This window comes from Coregonus clupeaformis, chromosome 29, assembly GCF_020615455.1.
Source record: "Coregonus clupeaformis isolate EN_2021a chromosome 29, ASM2061545v1, whole genome shotgun sequence".
Taxonomy (NCBI): domain Eukaryota; kingdom Metazoa; phylum Chordata; class Actinopteri; order Salmoniformes; family Salmonidae; genus Coregonus; species Coregonus clupeaformis.
Window position 1 is genome coordinate 33,933,485 of NC_059220.1, and position 23,251 is coordinate 33,956,735.

The 23,251-nt window shown below is 46.9% G+C and overlaps 1 protein-coding gene across 1 annotated transcript in view; it reads left to right on the forward strand.

Moving 5' to 3' along the window:
- greb1 (growth regulating estrogen receptor binding 1) overlaps positions 1-21,281 on the forward strand; it is a 48,430-nt gene extending 27,149 nt beyond the window's left edge. Inside the window, exons 6-33 of the mRNA XM_045209168.1 lie at positions 369-485; positions 764-910; positions 2,443-2,571; positions 2,763-2,885; positions 3,399-3,584; positions 3,911-4,282; positions 4,460-4,588; positions 4,957-5,166; positions 5,515-5,712; positions 6,167-6,347; positions 6,462-6,651; positions 6,849-6,985; positions 10,319-10,673; positions 13,309-13,424; positions 13,505-13,722; positions 13,910-14,309; positions 14,427-14,586; positions 14,668-14,770; positions 15,086-15,241; positions 15,577-15,713; positions 16,068-16,229; positions 17,041-17,245; positions 17,494-17,656; positions 17,851-18,087; positions 18,609-18,744; positions 19,172-19,372; positions 19,528-19,666; positions 19,760-21,281. Of these exons, the coding sequence (XP_045065103.1) occupies positions 369-485; positions 764-910; positions 2,443-2,571; positions 2,763-2,885; positions 3,399-3,584; positions 3,911-4,282; positions 4,460-4,588; positions 4,957-5,166; positions 5,515-5,712; positions 6,167-6,347; positions 6,462-6,651; positions 6,849-6,985; positions 10,319-10,673; positions 13,309-13,424; positions 13,505-13,722; positions 13,910-14,309; positions 14,427-14,586; positions 14,668-14,770; positions 15,086-15,241; positions 15,577-15,713; positions 16,068-16,229; positions 17,041-17,245; positions 17,494-17,656; positions 17,851-18,087; positions 18,609-18,744; positions 19,172-19,372; positions 19,528-19,666; positions 19,760-19,923 (5,171 nt within the window). The 3' untranslated portion in view covers positions 19,924-21,281. The remainder of the gene's footprint in view (positions 1-368; positions 486-763; positions 911-2,442; positions 2,572-2,762; positions 2,886-3,398; positions 3,585-3,910; positions 4,283-4,459; positions 4,589-4,956; positions 5,167-5,514; positions 5,713-6,166; positions 6,348-6,461; positions 6,652-6,848; positions 6,986-10,318; positions 10,674-13,308; positions 13,425-13,504; positions 13,723-13,909; positions 14,310-14,426; positions 14,587-14,667; positions 14,771-15,085; positions 15,242-15,576; positions 15,714-16,067; positions 16,230-17,040; positions 17,246-17,493; positions 17,657-17,850; positions 18,088-18,608; positions 18,745-19,171; positions 19,373-19,527; positions 19,667-19,759) is intronic.
- The last annotated feature ends 1,970 nt before the right edge of the window (positions 21,282-23,251 follow it).

A 23,251-nucleotide genomic window follows, 5' to 3' on the forward strand; every position in this document is an offset into this window, starting at 1 on the left:
GGAGAAAAAAAATCTAATTTTGTCTGTCATAGTTGACGTGTACCTATGATGAAAATTACAGGCCTCTCTAATCTTTTTAAGTGGGAGAACTTGCACAATTGGTGGCTGATTAAATACTTTTTTTCCCCACTGTATTCAGTTGGCATTAACATAGTCACTGGAGTGACTCTAGTGCTCTTACGGAAAATAGCCATACGTTCTCTCAAATTAGTACACAAACGCTGTGTAAGTACAGGAGCATTGACTGTGTTTTGATGGTTTTGTATGCCTGGCTGACAGTGTGTGTGTAGCCAAATGCTAATCTGTACGCGTGTTGTTTGTGTTGCTGTGTGTTGTTGTGTGTCTGACTGTGTGCGTCTTCTTTTCAGAGAGCAGAGGGAGACAGACAGCGCCCAACGCCTCTGATGGTCATGTTATCTCAGACGAGCACCTCCTCAATCCAGCGGTCACCGCTCACCCTGCACACACACCCGGCAGCTACACTGGTACACACACACACACACACACACACACACACACACACACACACACACACACACACACACACACACACACACACACACACACACACACACACACACACACACACACACACACACACACACACACACACACACACACACACACACACACACACTCACTCACAGACATAACCCCACACACACATACATAACACACACACACAGACACACAGACACACCCACACACACTATGAAACTGTCTGCTAGATGACCATGTTTGTTGTTTTTTTCCGTCCCTCAAGCCGGCGCCCCTGTAGATCCGATCGGCCACCCTCACCTGGCTGACCTCCCCCCTCCCCTGACCAATGGGAGCCACACTCCCCTATCCCAGAATCCTTTGCCCCAGACGGCCGTACTATCCAATGGACCAGGGAGACCCACAGTTATAGGTAACTTGTGTGTGTGTGTGTGTTTGTGTGTGTGTGTGTGTGCACGCTTGTGTGTGTGTGTGTGCACGCTTGTGTGTGTGTGTGTTTATGTATTATGAAGGGGTATGACATAGAATGACATATGCATTATAGCATCTCTATGGGGTAGGAGGCATGGCTTTAAATATGTGATGTCATTGTACCCCCCCTCATCTTCACACCTCCCCCTGAAAGAGAGAGCTCCTGTGTTTTAACAGTCTAAAGTGCCCAGTAGGAGCCGGCTGTATTGTGTGTGGGCCCCCATTGTTAAGACCCCCTTTCATTCAGCAACACTCTCCCTCTCTCCGTTCTCTTCCTCCCTCTATCTCCCTCAGACTGTTATCTCAATAAAAGCAGCACAGTAAAAAGTCTCTCTCTTTCTCTTTCCCTCTCTCCCTCTCTTTCTGGCTGTCTCATTCTCAGTGGGTTTAGTTGTAAAGTTGAAGGCTTCCTTCCTGCCAGTCTGGGTTTTGATAGGGGCGTTTCAACACGTGGACCCTTTGGTCTTTGTCTCTGTTGCTGCATAAGAAGAGAGCAGGCAGAGAGGAGAGGAAAGACAGCACGTGTAGAGGGGAAGAGGAGGAGCTGGTTTATATGACAAAGACCGTGCTATCTTTATGGTCAATAGTGAGCTACGGTTATACTGCCTGCTGGCTGGTTGGCTAACTGGCTGGCTGGTTAGTTAGCTGGCTGGTTGACTAACTGGCTGGCTGGTTAGTTAGCTGGCTGGTTGGCTAACTGGCTGGCTGGTTAGTTAGCTGGCTGGTTGTCTAACTGGCTGGCTGGTTAGTTAGCTGGCTGGTTAGTTAGCTGGCTGGTTGGCTAACTGGCTGGCTGGTTAGTTAGCTGGCTGGTTGGTTGGTTAGTTAGCTGGCTGGTTGACTAACTGGCTGGCTGGTTAGTTAGCTGGTTGGTTGACTAACTGGCTGGCTGGTTAGTTAGCTGGCTGGTTGACTGGCTTGCTGACTGGCTTGCTGTCTGGTTGGTTAGCTGGCTGTCTGGCTGACTGGCTGGCAGGCTGGTTGGCTTGCTTGCTGGCTGGCTGGCTGGCTTGATGGCTGGTCGGTTAGCTGGCTGGCTGGCTGGCTTGCTGGCTGGCTGGTTGGTTAGCTGGCTGGTTGGTTAGCTGGCTGTCTGGCTGGCTGGCTGGCAGGCTGGTTGGCTGGCTTGCTGGCTGGCTTGCTGGCTGGTTAGTTAGCTGGCTGGTTGCCTGGCTTGCTGGCTGGCTTGCTGGCTGGTTGGTTAGCTGGCTGGCAGATTGGTTGGCTGGCTGGCTGGCTTGCTGGCTGATCTGTTGGATAAACAGAAGAATGAATTAACGAACAAACAAACAGGTGAACTAGAATGCACTGTATTTAGGGTGCCTTATGAAATAATGAATGAATGTTAATTGTCCATCAAGAAGACATTATTCTGTATATTCTGTATTTTTTTTAAAATGTGCATACAAATCCAGAAGCATCCCCAACCCCAGAGACATACAATACATAACAGTGTGTTACTTGTCCTGTCAGGTACATTCAATGCGGGACCACCTAAAAAGAGACACAAAGGCTGGTCTCCTGAGTCTTCAGCTGTGAAGACCCCCCCATCTTCCTCCTCCTCCTCCTCTTCCTCATCACTCACCAATGGTACCAAACCAGGTAGGAGAGAGAGAGAGAGAGCGAGAGAGTGCATGTGTGTGTCCGTGTGTGCGTGCACATGCGTGCATGCAATTTCAGATGTTCAGAAGCTAACTAGCATACAAGGCTGCTCTTTTCTTTGTGGGTATAGTTAGTTACCACTGTTTTATCTCTGCTACCTGCTGAGTGTGTGTGTGTTCCTGTGCCCACAGACCATGCCCCCCCAGAGAGTGTGTCCCAGGGGTCCTCCCACCCCCCCTCCCCCCCCGGGCCGTCTGTCACAGTGCCTGAGCAGCTGCTACACACCTGCAGACTCCAGCCCGTCATCTTCAGAGGTCAGAAGTGTGTGTGTGCACGTGTGCGTGCGTGCGTATTTGTGTGTGTATGTGTGTTCCTATTCCACAGTGACATTAAACGCAAGAGTGCAACCAAAACCCAGCAGACACTGAGGCCCTTGAGGACCGGAGTCTGAGCCACTGTCCTAAAGCTTCTTAGCTCAGCAGTGGAAAGGTCATAATGTCCTCTGCTCTATCTCACCCCTTCACCCCAACTTGTTACTCCACCTCTCTCTCACTCAACCACCGCTTCACCTGGATCAATTATCATTTTCCCACCTCTCATCCTTTCACCTCTATTCTGTTTCCCACCCATCCCCCTCATCCCTCCATCCCCTGGGGGTATCCATTAGCTCACTCTCCATTTTCCCACAACCTGATCCTGTGCAGTAGCATCTGGTGTGTGTGTGTGTACGTGTGTTTATGTGTGTGTGTGTGTGCGTGCCTGTCTGTGTGTGTGACCTGTCTGTCTGTGTGTGTGTGTGTGTGTGTGTGTGTGTCTCTGGTCCCCAGGTCACGGCAGCCTACCCCAGCTGAGTGGTAAGGTGTGTGATGTGCAAGTCAGCTCCCTGCTCCAGAGCTGCTATCAGAACAGCCAGGCCCTGCCCAGGATCTACCAACACTATGGACCCTCTCCTATACAGCCCCTGTCTGCAGAGATGCAGATACTACTCACTGTATACTACCTGGTGCAACTAGGTGAGAGAGATGGTTGATTTCATTTTTAATTTTAGTCATGCTCACAGTTACATTTGACATTGTAGTCATTTAGCAGACGCTCTTATCCAGAGTGATTTACAGGAGCATTTAGGGTTAAGTGCCTTGCTCAAGGGCACATCGACAGATTTTTCAGTCGGCTCAGGGATTCGAACCAATGACATTTAGGTTACTGGCCCAAGCCTCTTAACTGCTAGGTTACCTGCCGCCCCAGTTAAAAAGGCTGAATTGTGCAGAACGTACTATTACATTGAGGCAATCGTTAAAAACCTAGTTGGTAATAACTGGTTATTGTCATTTCCCTCCAGGCCCAGACCAGGTCCCGCTGATCCAGGACCTGGAGCAGATCTTCATGCGCTCCTGGAGAGAGTCCCACCTCAGTGAGATCCGCCAGTACCAGCAGCCCCAGCCTGGCCTCTCCCTCCCTCAGGCTCCCTCCACTCTGCCTGGGCTGCCACAGGCCCAGGCCCTCACCCCCTCCCAGCTGCCCTGGCTGGCCCAGCTGGCAGCCTCGTCATGTGGGGAGGGAGTAGTGGTGCTGGGGGAGAAGACCTCAATGGCTCTGGGGCTGGCTGACACCTTCACTAGGCTGATGGAGGGACGGCTGGCTCATACCAACTATGTGGTCATCATCTGTACAGCCAAGGGACAGGAGACTGAGTCCTGTGTGGTGGTGACAGGTGTGTGGTGGGGAGGGGGGTGTAATATTGTGTGTGGGTGCCTGCTTGTGTCTTTTACATTTGCTATGTGTGTTTACACTTCGACTTATGGTGTGAGTGGAGTTGCAGACTTTTGTGTGCATGCATGCGTGTGTGTAATAACTGGTGTATACTATTTGTGTGTGCGTGTGTGTGTAGGTAAACACCAGTGTCGTACCCTGGCTGAGGGGATGTTCAGTCCCAGTGATAGTCTGAGAGAGATCAGTCAACAGTTGTCCTCTGGCATGACCCAGGAACTCACCACCTTCTGCAACTCTCTGGGACCTGGTAAGACTACTACAGATGTAGGATCTTCATTTGAGCCAGTTTGCTACAGCCGAAAAATTATCCTGCAGCAATGTAGATTATATAATGAATGGATATTTTGATACGTTTTACATAAGGGACAATCAAGTCTGAAATTAGCATTTCCTGCTTCTCATCAACAAAACAGTGATCAAATGATGATGTTACATCTGTACACAACCCACCTGGATGCTGAGAAAGTGTGTCTGTGTTTGTGCGTGTGTGTGTATTTACCCATCTTAACTTCAATGGATTTGTTTCATATACATATTTTCTAAGTGCTCTGAGAGATGTACACTGTACATTGTTTACTGTATGCATGTACTCACCATATTGTATGTGTTTGTCAGATGGTGAGGTAGATGTGTTGCTGGAGAGTGCTGCTGTGGAGAGCAGTAGCCAGCTGTCCCCCCTGTCCAGCAGTCAGGAGTCCACAGGAGACAGCAGCCCTAAAGACAGACAGACGGACAGAGCTACAGGCAGCCCCAAAGAGCCAGCCACAGACAGACACACAGGCAGCCCCAAAGACAGAGCTGAGAGCCCCAAGGACTCCTGCTCAGGTGAGACATCCACTCTGTGTGGAGAGAACATCATGAAATGTGTGTAGTTTGACTAAGCTACATACTGTACCTACATATTGTATGTGTGTAGAATTTCATGTGAAGTGGCAAGAGGTGTGTGTAATATGTTTTGTGTGTGTGTGTGTGTTGTGTATATGTGTTGCGTTTATGACTTTGTGCATGATATGTGTAGAGTCTGTCCAAAACCTGTGTCTGTATGTGTGTGAGTGTGCATTATGTTTATACATTTGTGTGGTGTCTAAAACGTGTGTTTCCATGTGTGCGTGTATATACATTTGTGTCTAACGTGTATGTCTAACGTGTGTGTGTGTTTCTGTGTGTGTGTAGAGTACTGTGTGGAGTGGCGGGAGGTGCGGCCCATCCAGTTGGCGGTAGCCAGGAAGCTGCTGTCCCATGTGTGTGCCATAGCTGACTCCAGCACTCAGAACCTGGACCTGGGCTCCTTCAACAGGGTCCACTTCCTCATCTGTGTTCCTCCATCTGAGGTCACCTTCCAACAGACTGTACTTCATCTCTGGAACTCAGGTGAGACCCCTCCTCTCTTCCTCCTATTCTTCCTTCTCTTTTCTTTCACTTCTATTCCAGATATCAACACATTCCTCTTTTCCCTCTCCTCTATCTCTTTCTCTTTCTCCTCCACTTTCATCTCACAGTTCAGCAGACTCTCCTCTTCATCTTCCTCCTCCTTCCTCCTCCTTCCCGCCTTCACCTCAATCCCTCTGAGGTGACTTCCAGGAAGTTGTCTTCAGGTCTTCTTCTCCTCTAGCTGATGTCTGTGTTGTATAGCAGGTTGAAAACACAGAGCCCCCTGCTGGTGTATTATAGAATCCTTGAGAAATGTGTTCACTCGCGTTACTCAACCCTTCACCTGAAACACATTGGTGTCGTGTGTGTGTATGTTTGTGTGGGTGTGGGTGTGTGTGTGTCCGCACGTGTGCGTTCGAGCTTGTGTGTGTTTAATCATTGTCTATGCCTGTAGGTGTCCTCCAGCAGCTGGGGTTGGAGCAGGAGTGTCTGTCTCAGAGAGAGGCTGAGCGCTACGTGGTCAAGATGGACCAGGAGGCCAGGGCGCGCATTGATGACCTCATACAGGAAGCACACAGGAACTCCAACACACTCTACATCCTGGTGCATGACCACGCACACTGGGACATCAACAGGTGTGTGTGCGTGTGTGCGTTTGTGTGCTTTTTTGCTTGCGTGTGTCTGTGTGAGTGTGTCCCTGTGTTTCTAACGTGACCGTAACGTACAGTATACATCCCCCTGTCTCCCAGTGGACCGTACGGTGCCAACGGTGGTGACTCCGGCGGTGGGTTCGTGGACAGCCTGCTCAACTCCCTTCAGATCAGAGATGCCACCAACATACTGACTCTCCACGTCACCTCGTTCCCCTTTGCCCTGCAGACACAACACACACGCATCAGCCCTTACAACGAGATACACTGGCCCTCCACCTTCAATAACGTAAGACATTCACACACACACACACACACACAGACCCACACTGACACAGACACACACACAGTCACAAACACACACACACACTGTTGTCTCAAACTCTCTGTGTGTGTGTGTGTGTGTGTGTGTGTGTGTGTGTGTGTGTGTGTGTGTGTGTGTGTGTGTGTGTGTGTGTGTGTGTGTGTGTGTGTGTGTTTGTCTAGGACATGGATCTGTACCATGAGAAGACGCGGTACTTTGGTGTGTCGGAGCTGCTGGACTCGACTCGTTCAGGCAGCGGCTTGCCTCTCCTCCGCTACGACAGCTCCTTCGAAAGCATGGCCTCTGCTCTGGAGGAGAGGTAACACACACACACATGAACAAATATATACATACACACTCTTACACACACACATATACGCACACACTAAGACGCATACTCACAAAGGCACTCTCGCTCACTCACTCACTCTCAAACACACCCTTACACACACACATACACATTCATCATACTGTGCATACATACATACATACACACTCACACAAACACACATGCACACTCACACACAATCACACAGGTACAAGAAATACACACAATTAACCGTATATGTAAATATACAGTAAATAGAGACCGTATGTGTTGTAGTACTCGAGTCCAGGACTCAGACTTGAGTCTGACTCGAGTCTCGATTTTCATGACTTGTGGCTCGACTTGGACGTGACCATTGGTGAATCAGACTTGGACTCGCCTTCTCGTGACTTTGCACTTGGACTGGATTGCCTGTGATAAGCAGAATATTAGCAGCACTAGATGCGCAGCGCAGCTAGGGTCCTGTTCATCATTGGGAAGGACGCGCCACACCCGGCACACACAGCCTACATCAGCTGGTGAGCTGCGGGGGAGCAAACGATGAGTGTTGGCAGACAGGCAGGCTCCGCTCCGATCATACACGTTGCGCAGGCGACTCTGTTGCTTCCCTGTAGCTAACCAGTCACCAGCCTTCTAGTTAGCTACCCTTTGCCTGGGCAGCCCTTTCCTGCAGTCAATGACCAAAACGTCCTCTTTGGCCTCATGGGTGGAATGTTATGAATATCTTTCATAATTTCATAATTCCTAAAGATGTTTTTTTTTTTTACAACGAAAATCCGTTGTTTCTATGTCAAACAGTTTTGTTATATTTCAGTCTTCTGTGATGTACAGTTGAAGTCGGAAGTTTACATAAGCTTCGGTTGGAGTCATTAAAACTAGTTTTTCAACCACTCCACAAATTTCTTGTTAACAAACTATAGTCGGTTAGGACATCTACTTTGTGCATGACACAAGTAATCTTTCCAACAATTGTTTACAGACAGATTATTTCACTTATAATTCACTGTATCACAATTCCAGTGGGTCAGAAGTTTACATACACTAAATTGACTGTGCCTTTAAAATTATATTATATTATGGCCTTAGAAGCTTCTGATAGGCTAATTGACATAATTTGAGTCAATTGGAGGTGTACCTGTGGATGTATTTCAAGGCCTACCTTCAAACTCAGTGCCTCTTTGCTTGACATCATGGGAAAATCAAAAGAAATCAGCCAAGACCTCAGAAAAAATATTGTAGACCTCCACAAGTCTGGTTTATCCTTGGGAGCAATTTCCAAACGACTGAAGGTACCACGTTCATCTGTACAAACAATAGTACGCAAGTATAAACACCATGGGACCACGCAGCCGTCATACCGCTCAGGAAGGAGACGCGTTCTGTCTCCTAAAGATGAACGTACTTTGGTGCGAAAAGTGCAAATCAATCCCAGAACAACAGCAAAGGACCTTGTGAAGATGCTGGAGGAAACAGGTACAAAAGTATCTATATCCACAGTAAAACGAGTCCTATATCGACATAACCTGAAAGGCCGCTCAGCAAGGAAGAAGCCACTGCTCCAAACCGCCATAAAAAAGCCAGACTACGGTTTGCAACTGCACATGGGGACAAAGATCATACTTTTTGGAAAAATGTCCTCTGGTCTGATGAAACAAAAATAGAACTGTTTGGCCATAATGACCATCGTTATGTTTGGAGGAAAAGGGGGTTGCTTGCAAGCCGAAGAACACCATCCCAACCGTGAAGCACGGGGGTGGCAGCATCATGCTGTGGGGGTGCTTTGCTGCAGGAGGGACTGGTGCACTTCACAAAATAGATGGCATCATGAGGAAGGAAAATTATGTGGATATATTAAAGCAACACCTCAAGACATCAGTCAGGAAGTTAAAGCTTGGTCGCAAATGGGTCTTCCAAATGGACAATGACCCCAAGCATACTTCCAAAGTTGTGGCAAAATGGCTTAAGGATAACAAAGTCAAGGTATTGGAGTGGCCATCACAAAGCCCTGACCTCAATCCTATAGAAAATTTGTGGGCAGAACTGAAAAAGTGTGTGCGAGCAAGGAGGCCTACAAACCTGACTCAGTTACACCAGCGCTGACAGGAGGAATGGGCCAAAATTCACCCAACTTATTGTGGGAAGCTTGTGGAAGGCTACCCGAAACGTTTGACCCAAGTTAAACATGTATGTAAACTTCTGACCCACTGGGAATGTGATGAAAGAAATAAAAGCTGAAATAAATCCTTCTCTCTACTATTATTCTGACATTTCACATTCTTAAAATAAAGTGGTGATCCTAACTGGCCTAAGACAGGGCATTTTTACTAGGATTAAATGTCAGGAATTGTGGAAAACTGAGTTTAAATGTATTTGGCTAAGCTAAACTTCCGACTTCAACTGTATATAAAGTGTAATATTGGGATGCAAACTAAACATTTAATACATTTCAACTCTATATCTGACATGGTGTCTTCAGTTTTTTAAAGCCCATAACCATTTGTGTGAGGTGTATACTTTTGTTTCAAATTAGATTTGTTTAAGACTACTAAGAATCACTCTATGTGACCCTGATTTAGCCCAACGCAGTAAAAGGTTAAGAAACACAAGCTGCTTTATGAAATTAAAAACGAAAGCATTGAGTTTAATAGTAAAACAACAGTCTAGCTTTGTTTGTCTCTCTCCCCCTTGAGTATAGAAAAGTAGGCTGTCTTTGAATTTGTCTTCTCGCTCCCTCCCACTCTCCCCACTGCATCCCATAGCCAGGTTCTGCCAAGTCTCCCTCTTTTCTACAGAGAAAATGGCTTGTTTCTTACCATTCAAAAAGTTATGACCCATATTACCGGCGCTACGTTTTTTTCTTTCTATCGCGCATTGGAGAGACACATTTTACATGCGTAAACCATATTGCAGGCTACACCTTGTTCAGTCAATTTACCTAATTAGCTAGCTTGCTAACAACCTGGTAACTTTACCAGTAGCCTTTATGCAAACATTTGGTGGCACAGAAAGAAAGGAAAAGGGATAGCAAACAATGTATTGACTAAATAATTCCTCTTGACATTACGGTATATCTGACTGGGTAAATCACTTTATTTTGAGTTAATGTGGACCCTGTGACTCAGACTTGAACACTTGGACCAGGACTCGAGCACTGGGACTCGGACTTCAGCCCTAGGGACTCGTGACTCGGACACGAGCACAGGGGACTTGGGACTCGACTCAGACTTAACGATTAGTGACTCGACTACATCACTGAGAGAAACACATTTGATTTAATTTGGGGTATCGAAATGACACAAGAAAATTCTCGATCTCCTGTCCCAGGTTCCCCAAGCTACACAGTGCAGTGATCCGGACCCAGGTTTTGGTCCAGCACTACTGTGTGGCCCTGATGGCTGTGTCAGGTCGGCCTGGCTCAGGGGGGCGGAGCATACATAAACACACCTCCGTCGAGACGCTGGAGATAGTCCAGAGCCTGCTCAGCTCCGCCCAGCGATGCCCCACCCACCACGGTCACATGGTGCTGCTACGGATCCCCTCATTGGCTCTGGCAGGGTGGGCCCACCAGCGGCTGGCGTGGGTCAGACAGAGACTGGGGCTGGGGGAGCGCTTTGAGATCATCCTGGGAAACCCCAGCCAAGCCCTCAGCATAGGACAGAGCTTCACTGAGCGCATCAAGGTAGGGGATAAACCACAGGACAACTGGGTCAAGAGTTCTGATTTATGATCAGTTTTGCTTTTGCATCACAATGAATAAGATTACATGGACAGGGGGGACCTGATCCTAGATCAGCACTCTAATCTGAGACACTTAATACATACGGATGCTGGTTAGCCACATAACAGTTAGCTACCCATATGACAGTTAGTTGAAAGGATTGTAAGACAATCTCAATATAGGGCAGGTTACATATATTATAACATTATTTGTAAAAACTGGTAGGCTGAAAAGACTGTATATATTAGGTTGGATTGCTGGTGTTGGTATGGGCTAGCGTGATGGTGTGCCGTTAAGAACACAGGAGGAGTACAGATGAAAGGGCTAACCCGGTGAAATGGTTAAGGGAATATAGGTGGGATGGTAACAGATGTTTTTTTTGTTCAATAAAACCTTAATGTAAACACCAAGGTTGAAGAGGTATACATTACATATCAAACATTCTACTAACACTACACATTCCCTAGTCATTCTTTCAGTCCATTAGGTAGCCACTAGATTGCCTTCAGGTGAGTTCGTTTAAAGGGCTCGTCACTAGTTACCACAGCCACAAAGTCATAATTATGTCTAACCCCCACCTATTTCTAAACTTTTTTCGTCTTGAAATCTGATCTTAACCCTCACCTTAAAGGGAAACTTCACAATTGTTCAACTTCATATTCATAATCTCCAGCACCACCCCAACATCAACATATGTGAAAATGGCGCATTTCTATGTTTTGTATGTGAAAATGTATGTGAAAATGGCACATTTCTATGTTTTGTAGATAAAAAGATAGAGGAAGATAAGTGTTTCCAATTACATCATCGGTGTGCATCGTTTTGATTTCGACCAATTGTGAGTTGGCATTGCCTAACTAATTGTCTACTAATTGGTTGATGATGTCATTGGAAACACTTATCGTTCTCTATCTTTTTATCTACAAAACATAGAAACGTGCCATTTTCACATACAGTGCCTTCGGAAAGTATTCAGACTATTTACATAAGTATTCAGACCCTTTACTCAGTACTTTGTTGAAGCACCTTTGGCAGCGATTACAGCATTGAGTCTTCTTGGGTATGACGCTACAAGCTTGGCACACTTGTATTTGGGGAGTTTCTCCCATTATTTTCTGCAGATCCTCTAAAGCTCTGTCAGGTTGGATGGGAGCTTTGCTGCACAGCTATTTTCAGACGTTCGATCGGGTTCAAGTCCGGGCTCTGGCTGGGCCACTCAAGGACATTCAGAGACTTGTCCCGAAGCCATTCCTGCGTTGTCTTGGCTGTGTGCTTAGGGTCATTGTCCTGTTGGAAGGTGAACCTTCGCCCCAGTCTGAGGTCCTGAGCGCTTTGGAGCAGGTTTTCATCAAGGACCTCTCTATACTTTGCTCCGTTCATCTTTTCCTCGATCCTGACTAGTCTCCCAGTCCCTGCCGCTGAAAAACATCCCCACAGCATGATGCTGCCCCCACTATGCTTCACCGTAGGGATGGTGCCAGGTTTCCTTCAGACGTGACACTTGGCACTCAGGCCAAAGAGTTCAATGTTGGTTTCATCAGACCAAAGAATCTTGTTTCTCATGGTCTGAGAGTCTTTAGGTGCCTTTTGGTAAACTCCAAGCGGGCTGTCATGTGCCTTTTACTGAGGAGTGGCTTCCGTCTGGCCACTCTACCATAAAGGCCTGATTGGTGGAGAGCTGCAGAGATGGTTGTCCTTCTGGAAGGTTCTCCCATCTCCACAGAGGAACTCTAGAGCTCTGTCAGAGTGATCATCAGGTTCTTGGTCACCTCCCTGACCAAGGCCCTTTTCCCCTGATTGCTCACTTTGGCCGGGCGGCCAGCTCTAGGAAGAGTCTTGGTGGTTCCAAACATCTTCCATTTAAGAATGATGGACGCCGCTGTGTTCTTGGGGACCTTTAATGCTGCAGAAATGTTTTGGTACCCTTCCCCCAGATCTGTGCCTCGACATAATCCTGTCTCGGAGATCTACGGACAATTCCTTCGACCTCATGGCTTGGTTTTGGCTCTGACATGCACTGTCAACTGTGGGACCTTATATAGACAGGTGTGTGCCTTTCCAAATCATGTCCAATCAATTGAATTTACCACAGACAGGTGGACTCCAATCAAGTTGTAGAAACATCTCAAGGATGATCAATGGAAACAGGATGCACCTGAGCTCAATTTCGAGTCTCATAGCAAAGCGTCTGAATACTTATGTAAATAAGGTATTTCTGTTTTTAATTTTTTATACATTTGTAAAACTTTCAAAAAACCTGTTTATTTCGCTTTGTCATTATGGGGTATTATGTGTAGATTGCTGAAGATTTTTATTTATTTAATCCATTTTAGAATAAGGCTGTAACGTAAACACCAAGGTTGAAGAGCTATACATTACGTATCAAACATTCTACTAACACTACACATTCCCTAGTCATGCTTCCAGTCCATTAGGTAGCCATTTAAAGAGTGAGTTGGTGTGGCAGAAGTCTTGCACCTGCAACAGGAAGCTGGTGGGAAAGTCAGTCAATGTGAATGGGTGGAATTTCCTATATTATTAGATCCGTTATTGTTCTAGCACTTGGGTAAAGCCTGTCTGTGTGTTTTGTGTCCAGGCATGGCTGAAGATCAAGGAGACAGACTGGGTTCCCCGTACCTACCTGGAGCTAGAGGCTCTCCCCTGTATCCTCATCCTCTCTGGGGCAGACCCCCTGGGAGAGTCCCTACCCAGGTACACACACACACACACACACATAGTGCCTGTATATTTATCCTGATTGGTTGATTGATGTATTTTCTCTCTCCGACCAGATCACTGAAGTACTGTGACCTGCGTGTGATAAGCTCCTCCTACCTGCAGCGCACATCACTGGAGGAGGAGCTGGGATTGGCTGCCTACCTGGTGAGGGTGGAGTCCCAGGGGTCACAACCCCACAGCCACGCCCCTGGCCCCGGTAGCGACCTATCAGAGAGCGACCCGGACAAACTCAGCAGCACCGACAACGAGGAGGAGGAGGGGGGAGAGAACGGTGAGCGATGGAGCGCCATCCACTGGCCAAATTCAATTCAATGAAATACAACACAATTCTAGCTATTCAGTAATACACTATACTTTCAACATGGGTGTTTATAACCTTAAACAACCAATTTGACCGTTTATAACTCATCTCTGTATACATCCCTTACCCTCTTCCTCCTCTCCTGTCTTCCCTCTAGCTCTGAAGTTGGAGGTCCCTGGTTTGGGTCATTGCCCTCCCCCTCACCCTCCCTCAGCCCCCCAGCCCTCCCGACCCTTCTCCGACAGCAGTGGTGCGGACACCCTCCATCTCCACACCACCCCCCCTGACCCCCATCGCTCCCCCTGTCCAAACCCTAACCCACCTAACCCCTCCGACACCCAGCGCTGGCCCTCCAAGTCAACCTCCTCTGACTCCTCCTCCACCCTTCCCCCCTCCCCCCTTCAGAGCTGCTCCTGGGCGCGGGGGGTGAGTCGCCCCCCCTCCGTGCTGCTGCCCCGGGCGCTCTATGACATCATCACAGCGTGCGACGGGAGCGGACTGCCTCGCTGCACCTCCTTCCTGCCGCACCTGTCTGTGGCCTGGGCCAGCTCCTTCAGGTAAGAACAAACACACACACCTCACCTGTCTGTAGCCTGGGCCAGCTCCACACACACTGGTGTGTAATATGATGCTTTATATCAACGTTTCCTCTGCTTTCTTTTCCTCTGTATCAGACCTCTGCTGAGTAAGATGATGACGTGTACAGAACAGTCTCTGTATTACCGCCAGTGGACCATCCCAAGGCCTTGCCACATGGACAGCAGCAACCGCCCTGCAGAGGGACGCACGGACAACTTCCACCCCCGCAGACTGCTGCTCAGTGGACCCCCACAGGTACACACACACATGCATGCACACACAAGTGACAGACACACGCACACACACACACTATTCTGACTGCTGTAACCTGTTCAGGTGGGGAAGACAGGAGCATACCTCCAGTTTCTGGGCATCCTGTCTCGTATGCTGATCAGACTGATGGAGGTGGACATCTATGACGAGGAAGATATCAACTCCAGTGAGTTACCATGGCAATACTCCCTGGCCTCAACTCCATAACTGCTATGACCCTCCACTCTGCACTAGTCTTAATAATATGCATCACCTGTGTAATGCACTATGAATGAATTACAGTACAGTATATAGCTTCCATGAAGAGGTTATTTTAAGGAGCTATTTGCTGGTATAGACATCTTTGTGTTGTATATACAACATGTGTAATGCATTATGAATGAATTATATAGGCTTCCATGCATGTATAAATGTTGATTAAGGACCCATGAGCTGTTATGAATGTATTATGAATGTAAACACGTGTGTGTGTGTTATATAGGTGGCCAGCTGGAGTGTGTCCAGTACCACCCAGCCTGTGCCCCCTGGCCGATCACAGACACACTGAGGGGCATGCCCTTCGACTACACTATCCACAACCCCAAATATGAAGACATCAGCACTGTCTACTGCCCTGACTACTACCCCAACACAGACGGTAGGACAGGAGAGCGGGACATCTCTCTAGGTTATCATTATGATTGTGAGACTTACTAGATTATGTCATTGTCTTAGACTTCCTGATCTCTTTTTCTACTATTTCTAGCTTGGCTGAGCTCTGTACACTCTTAGAAAAAAAGGGTTATTCTGCTGTCCCCATAGGATAACCCTTTTTGGTTCCAGGTAGAACCCTTTTGGGTTCTAGATAGCACCTTTTATTCTAAGAGAGTAGCTATATGTATGTGGCTATCAGAGATGTTCTATGGTTGTTCCATGGTTCTAGACTGGCGTTTGCCAAGTTAACTAACCCCCAGCCCCTGTTCTGTCCCCCAGGAAACCCCAGACGTAAGGAGGATGTGTATCTGCGGAGGCGAACGGCCAGGATCAAACTGTCCAAATATGCAACCTACAACACCTACCACCACTGTGAACAGTGTCACCAGTACATGGGCTTCAACCCCAGATACCAGGTGAGCAGAGAACACACACACTGTTTATTCATAGTTTTACCAATCAGTGCTCAACTGTATGTTATTTAACTAGGCAAGTCAGTTAAGAACAAATTAGTATTTACAATGACGGTCTACCCCGGCCAAACCCTCCCCTAACCCGGACGATGCTGGGCCTATGGACTTACGATCACAGCCGGTTGTGATACAGCCTGGGATCGAACCCGGGTCTGTAGTGATGCCTCTAGCACTGCAATGCAGTGCCTTAGACCGCTGCGCCACCCAGGATCCAGCTGTATGTGTGTAGATGTATGATAATGTATTCTATACCTTCAGATAGATAATAATGTATTCCACCATATGCTTTACCTGTAGATGTATGAATCGACGCTGCATGCCTTCACCTTTTCCCACCTGCTGCTGGGGGAGGAGATCCAGCTCTACTTCATCATCCCCAAGTCTAAACAACACCACTTCAGCTTCAGCCAACCAGGAGGCCAGCTGGAGAGCATGAGACTGCCCCTCACCTCCGATTGGGTAACCTAACTAAGCGCCTTACCCCTAATACTAACCATAATACCCATTCTTCTGAAGGGTGCACTCGTTCACTCCTATTTATGGATGTAAGAAATGGACTGGTTTAAGAAATATGGTACAAACTCCTTACAGCAATCCAGTGCCTTTCAATCTGCCAGGGGGATGAGCAAGTACACAAGTCGAGGAGAAGAGTAGAGAATCGGACCACAGCCATACTCTAACATTTACATTAACCCCTACAGAATGCACTGCTTAATTTCACCACCCAAGAGCCTATTTTCCTCATCTGCCAACCTTTCTTTGTTTCTTTGTTTCTTTCTCTCTCTTCCGACTTCAACTGTAACTATAGATGGGTGTTAGAGTAATGAAACAGGGGTCACATTCAGAATATGGCTCAATGTAAGATGAATGAATCATGTCAGCTTTATTCATGGTGTTTGGCTTAGCACGTTGCACCATCATGAAGGAAGCCATGTCCCTGACGCTCGTTAGTTGAACTCCTGTCCCCTCCCTCTCTAGTAGGAATTACTAAGAGAGTAGAAAAATGTCATCTCTCTCTCTCTCTCTCTCTCTCTCTCTCTCTCTCTCTCTCTCTCTCTCTCTCTCTCTCTCTCTCTCTCTCTCTCTCTCTCTCTCTCTCTCTCTCTCTCTCTCTCTCTCTCTCTCTTTCTTTTCTATATACCTTCCCCATCTGAAACCTCCTCTAACATATACAGTCCTACAAAGTATAGAAGCCCGAAGATCATCAAATCTTTGCAGAACCCACTCAAACTTTTATATACAGCTGTATGTTTCTCCTTTCCCCCATCAGAACCCAGACTGCATCAAGAGCCCCATCTTCACCCCGACAACGGGTCGTCATGAGCACGGCCTGTTTAACCTGTACCATGCCATGGACGGGGCGGCCCACCTCCACATCCTGGTCATCAAGGAGTACGAGATGTCCATCTATAAGAAGTACTGGCCCAACCACATCATGCTGGTGCTGCCCACCGTCTTCAATGGAGCCGGCATCGGTACGCTAACCACCTCCACCTCCACTCTCTTTCCCATTCACTCACTACATCTCTCACTTTGTCTATCTCTCACCCACTCCCCCTGTTGTGGAGTGAGAGAGAGAGAGAGAGAGAGAGAGAGAGAGAGAGAGAGAGAGAGAGAGAGAGAGAGAGACAGACTAACTAACAACATGAGACGCACTAACACATAAATATAACAACAGTGTTTCCCGATGTCTCCCTCTCTGACCTCTGGCCCCTCCCCCAAGGTGCGGCCCACTTCCTGATCAAGGAGCTGTCCTATCACAACCTGGAGCTGGAGCGCAGCCGCAGGCTGGAGGGAGGGGGGCCGCCGGGCAATGTCTGGCCCTTCATCATAGTCTCTGATGACTCCTGCGTCATGTGGAACGCCGTGGACCTGGACTCACACAGGCATATACACACTCACTCATACACACCTACTCACACACACACAAGGAACAAGTCTCAGCTACACACACATCAACACAATGTTGTTGTTTTTTAAATGGAGGTTTTGAAAGTATTGTCCTCGCAGAGCTCTGTAGTCATCTCTCTGTCTTTCACTCTCTCTGTCTGTCTGTCTGTGTCCTCTCTCTCCCCTCCAGTGCCTCAGGGCCTGTAGAGAGGAACGTGTCTCTGAAGCAGGTGCTGCAGCACATGGAGGCGTGTCCTGACCTCACCCAGTACGGCCTCTGTGGGATCAGGAAGTGGAGCAGTCGCTCCCCGGGTCAGGGGGAGAGGGGAGGGGCTCGTCACGAGGAACCGTTCTCCAGAGGACACCTCCACGACTTCCTGCTTCTCAACGTGGACCTGACCCAGGACGTCCAATACAACGAGAACAGGTGAGACAGTAGAAAAGAATAGTAGTAGATACTCTTATCTAGATTAACTAGGGTTAAGTGCCTTGCTAAAGGGTACAACAAAATATTTTTCAACTAGTCAGCTCGGAGATTTGAACCAGCAACCTTTTGGGTACTGGCCCAACGCTATTAACCACTAGGCTACCTTCTGCCGAATATGAAAGAATAGAATAGAATAGAATGGAATGGAATACACTACAATACAATACAATACAATACAATACAATACAATATAACCAGAATGGATGAGAAAGGACAGACACTTGACTTTACATAAGTAATTGCTATTGTAAGAAGAGTGTGGTTGCTAGGTTGAAGTGGTTTCTATGTGAAACACTGGTCTCTGGTGAAAAAACTTCACTGAACCATCACTCTTCCTCTTTCTCACTTTTCCTCTTTCTCACTCTTCTTTCTATCTTCCTTTTCTCACGCTCCACTCTCTTCCTCCTCTCTCCTCTCTTCCTCTCTTCCTCTGCCCCCCCTCTCCTCTTCTTCCTCCTCAGGTTCATGTGTGATGATGTGGACTTCACACTGCGAGCCCACAGCGCTGGTCTGCTCATCTGTCGTTTTAACAACTTCAGTGTGATGAAGAAACAGATCGCTATCGGAGGATACCGCACCTTCATCATCAAGACCAAGGTACAGTCTTACACACACACACATACACACACACACACATACACACACACACACACACATACACACGCACACATACACAACATCACCTTCATCATCATGGGGTACAGTGTCACACGACTTAAGATCATATGTGGTGTTCCGCGTTGGATCGATTCATATCCCTTTCTAATGTAATATCTCAGTTTTGGGGCTCGATTTAATCAGTATCGCTGAAGTTCCGCATTATAGCACGATTTACATTATTAAGACATTTCCGAGTGAGCCGGCGGCGTGTACCGTGAATGCAGTTTCTGCCAATTCAGGAACATTACCTTTAAATTTCTATCCCGCTATAAGGCGGAACTTCAGCAATATGGATTGATTCGAGCCCCTAATGTTGTTGTAATGTTCATGCTTTGACCAATGTTGATGTAATGTGGGGTTTCAGATAACTGACGTCCCCACCTCCATCCAGCCGTCTCAGTATATCTGTGCCCCGGACAGCAAGCATCCATTCCTGGCCACGCCTGCACAGCTACTGCTGGAGAAATACCTGCAACACACCAGCCAACGCCTGTTCCCCCTCAGCGCACGCAACTACACACACCCCATTCTGTCTGTAGACTGCTACCTCAACCTGGGGCCTGAGGTACACACTCACACACACACACACAAATACATATGTGGTTGTTTCGATGTCAGATCACTCATTGGTGCGTCTTTTATTTCCTCCCTCCCTCCACCCTCCTTCCCTCCCTCCACCCTCCTTCCCTCCCTCCACCCTCCTTCCCTCTCTCTCTCCAGGTGACGGTGTGTTTTGTGAGTTCCAGACCTCACGCCATCAACATCAGTACTGCAGAGCTGCTGTTCAGCGGCCTGCTGCTCTGCTTCTGTGATTCCTTCGTCACACCAGGCTTTCTCAAGAAGTTTCACTTCCTCAAAGGTACACGCACAAAGACCCATGCAGGCACACACACACACACACACACACAAAAGTCATCACATCCTCAAAGGTATTCTCTCTTCCGTCCTCCAGGGGCGATTCTGTGTGTGATATGTGCTGACCGCAGCTCTCTGAGACAGACGGTGGTGAGGCTGGAGCTCGAGGACAAGTGGAGGTTCCGGCTGAGTGACGAGTTCCAGACGGCCAACGCTAAAGAGGACCGCCCCCTCTTCTTCCTCACAGGGAAACACATATGAACTCCCGTACCCCTCACCGTGAACCCTGCAGTGGGGTCAAAATAGAAAGCCCAAAACGATCTGTACTCTTCTGGTGGATCAAGCCAATAACCATGGAGACAGTAACTGGTAGTGAATACAGCTGTGAGTCTGGGACTGGTATGGCTCTGTTCACTGTAGTATTACTGTAGTATTACTTTAGTATTACTTTAGTATCAACTACAATTTACTACAATACTCCTATTAACCCTCCACTTCTCTGTTGTGATGTGTTAAAAAGCAATTATTCCGCAGTGTATGCCACCGTTCATATTGTAGTTTATGAGATTTTTGACGGGTGTATTTTGTACAAACATTATTTTTGTAGACGTTTGTTTTGCCTGGGCTTTTGTGATGAAATGCATATATTTTGACAGCTTTCGTCATGTAAAAAGTACTTATCTATGTAACGTTTTCTTTATTGTCTACATAACAATGTTCGTTACGAAAGCGTTACGTGGGGACTCTTATGTGTATGCAGTTTGAATTTCTGACGCTCAGTGTTTGTAGCCTTCTGATGATCACTATGTTGAGAACCTTGAATCCATGGTGTCATGTTCTATAGACATGTTCTATTGACACAATGTCCTATGTACTGGATGTTTTACAATGTGTAAATGTACATATTTAGAAAACGGTCTCAATCTCTGTTGTCTTCTGTTGGTTATACACTAGTCCAGGTTTGGGTACATTCTGAATGATGTATTTGTTTTACTATGATCTACTTCTTGGGGGTAGTTACACAGTTCAGAGGGGCTTTAAACAAGGGCTCTCCAACTCATGCCTTGGGGAGCCACTGGGAGTGCACACTTTTGTTCTAGCCCAGCACTAACACACCTGTTTCAAATAATCAACTAATCGCAGGCTTCAGTGTGGACCAGGATTAGTTAGTTCTGGGTGGTGTCGAGGTGACTGGTACGGGCCGCCTCCCTGACGGACCTACTAGATTCACTCACGCCTGTGGATCTTCTCTTGGCCTCACAGGATGGGTCAACTCCCACCGCGCATTGTAGGCCTGGATTATTATGAGCCTCTTTCCCAGTGAGGGGGCCTCCCTGTCTTCCTACCCTGAGCTGAGTTAGCAGTGGAGCCCTGAGTTCCACTTTATCAACCGGGTCACCCATCTTGGTCTATCCCTGCTTGCCACAAAGGTTAGCTCACTCCTTCCTACTGATTACACTTCACAGGTAGTTTGTGACACGTTATACTATGCATCAACGGGGGCTATTTTTGCGTACAACACCAACGAGCGATCCAATATTTATTTATAGTCCGCTCTGTGCTATTTTATTACATGGTCCGGCTCTTACTGTGTGATTACTCGCCGTTAACGCAGGATACGTTCCACCACGGGGTTAAACTATTTATTATAAACACAGAATAATCTCAGACACTTCTGCTAGCGGCTGGTCCTCCCTATCTAATTGACCGGACAGTACCCCCACTGGTGAGTCACCCTAGCTAAGTCCCGGGTATAGGGTTTCAGCTAAAATGAATTATTAAAAATTAACTCTTAACTGCACTTCGTCTGGGTAGAGGACAAACTGTAGACACCCAGTGCGCCTTTAGTGTGCTTTTTACACAGTTCCCCCCAAGCCTCCCTTTAGTTTCCTGGTCTGGCCGCGGGCCACCTAAGGTGAACCCTCTGAGCCTGTAGTTTTTATAATGCTACTCTAATTCTTGACTATTTTTTCAACCAATAAATTAACTAGTTAATGAAAACCAGTAATACTTATCTTTTGGCTCCACAGCTTCACAATTGATGGATTTTATCGATGTTTTAAATAGCAATTAGAATGCAGTAGCTTCTAACAATAACAATTATATTCTGTTCTTACCTTGCACCAAAGTTTTCTAATACATCAATCAGCTTCTGTCTTCCCCAGAATCTCCCTTTCCCTATCTTCTACAATGGTTTTCATACACTTTTGCCCATGCCTCCTTTGACTACAGCCACACAACACATCTAAGCAAAGTTACATAACACATTGACTCCTTTACACATGATATCTACACAGCGTTAGGTAACACATTGTTTCCTTCATACGTGACGACAATGTGTGGTGTCATCTGCTTCATGGCCCACTCCACCAGCTCCATCCCAGGGCTCGAGTTTGACGGGAGTGTCACCATATAAGATGAACCTTCGCCCTCCAGCAGAGGAACATCTGCATACAGTCTACCTTCCCCTGTCACTTCCTCCCTGCCCTTGACTGAGTTTTGCTGCTCTCTAGCTGCTTGTGGTTGAGGCCTCTTCATGTTCATCTTCGGCTTCTTCTTGATCTTTCTTGTTTCAGTGTTACCAGAGTTCTGTTGGGGACTGCAGGAGTCATCAGGTCATACTGACTAGGCTCATTCACGAGAGCGGGGAGCAAAAGCCTACACAACCCTGCTCGAAACGTTGACTCACTGCACTTCACAAATCTCTCACTGCAACTCTAGTTTATCACCACTAGGGGGTGGTGTCTCCCTCTTTATTCCCTTTCTTTACATTCTGTCTGCTGCACACAAGAGACTGAACCCTATCTATGGCAAGCAGAGGGCCACACACACTATATGATTACACTGACTGTCAGTGGAAGCTATTGCCACTGGGCTCAAGTTGTGGACAGTACAGTATGTGATCAGTAAATCTAGTCCAATTGAAATACTGACACCTAACAGTGTTTACAGCTAAGAGTTTCCTCTTAGTGAATCTTGAGTCATACTGTAGTTATACAGAAATATACCGCAGTATATAGTGTTCCCTAGTCCAAAAATCCTGTAGGATTAGTGATTAGGATTCTATTGGAAAAATCACTAATCCTACAGGACTTTGTCTCACCTCTACCAGAATCCTATTGAACTACTTTTTTCCTATTGGAAATCAAAAGTAATCCTATTGGATCCTATAGGATTCTCGCAACCCTTTTGGGTCACGTCTATCAGAATCCTATCAGAATCCTATTGGAGCCCAGAGGGTTTTGATAAGTCTTGTAGGGTTTTGTCACCCTATTATAACTTGTTTTCTTAATTGAAGCTATTAAATGATAGTTTGTTGACATTTGTTCCAGTACAATATAACAACATTCATTACAACATTTTCGTTGATCGTAAACAACAGTTACATATTCCTTTCGGTTTTATTCACCACAATATGGGAGTGATTCAAGGCTGCAAGTTCATTTGCAGTATGACCACCAGTACAGTACACATTTTTCAACAAAACACTCACTTGAGTTATTTGATTTGATTCCTAGTCATGCAATGTCTTGTCTTTGAATAAGACATAACAATAACACAATATTTAAAAAAAAAAAAAATTGGGGGG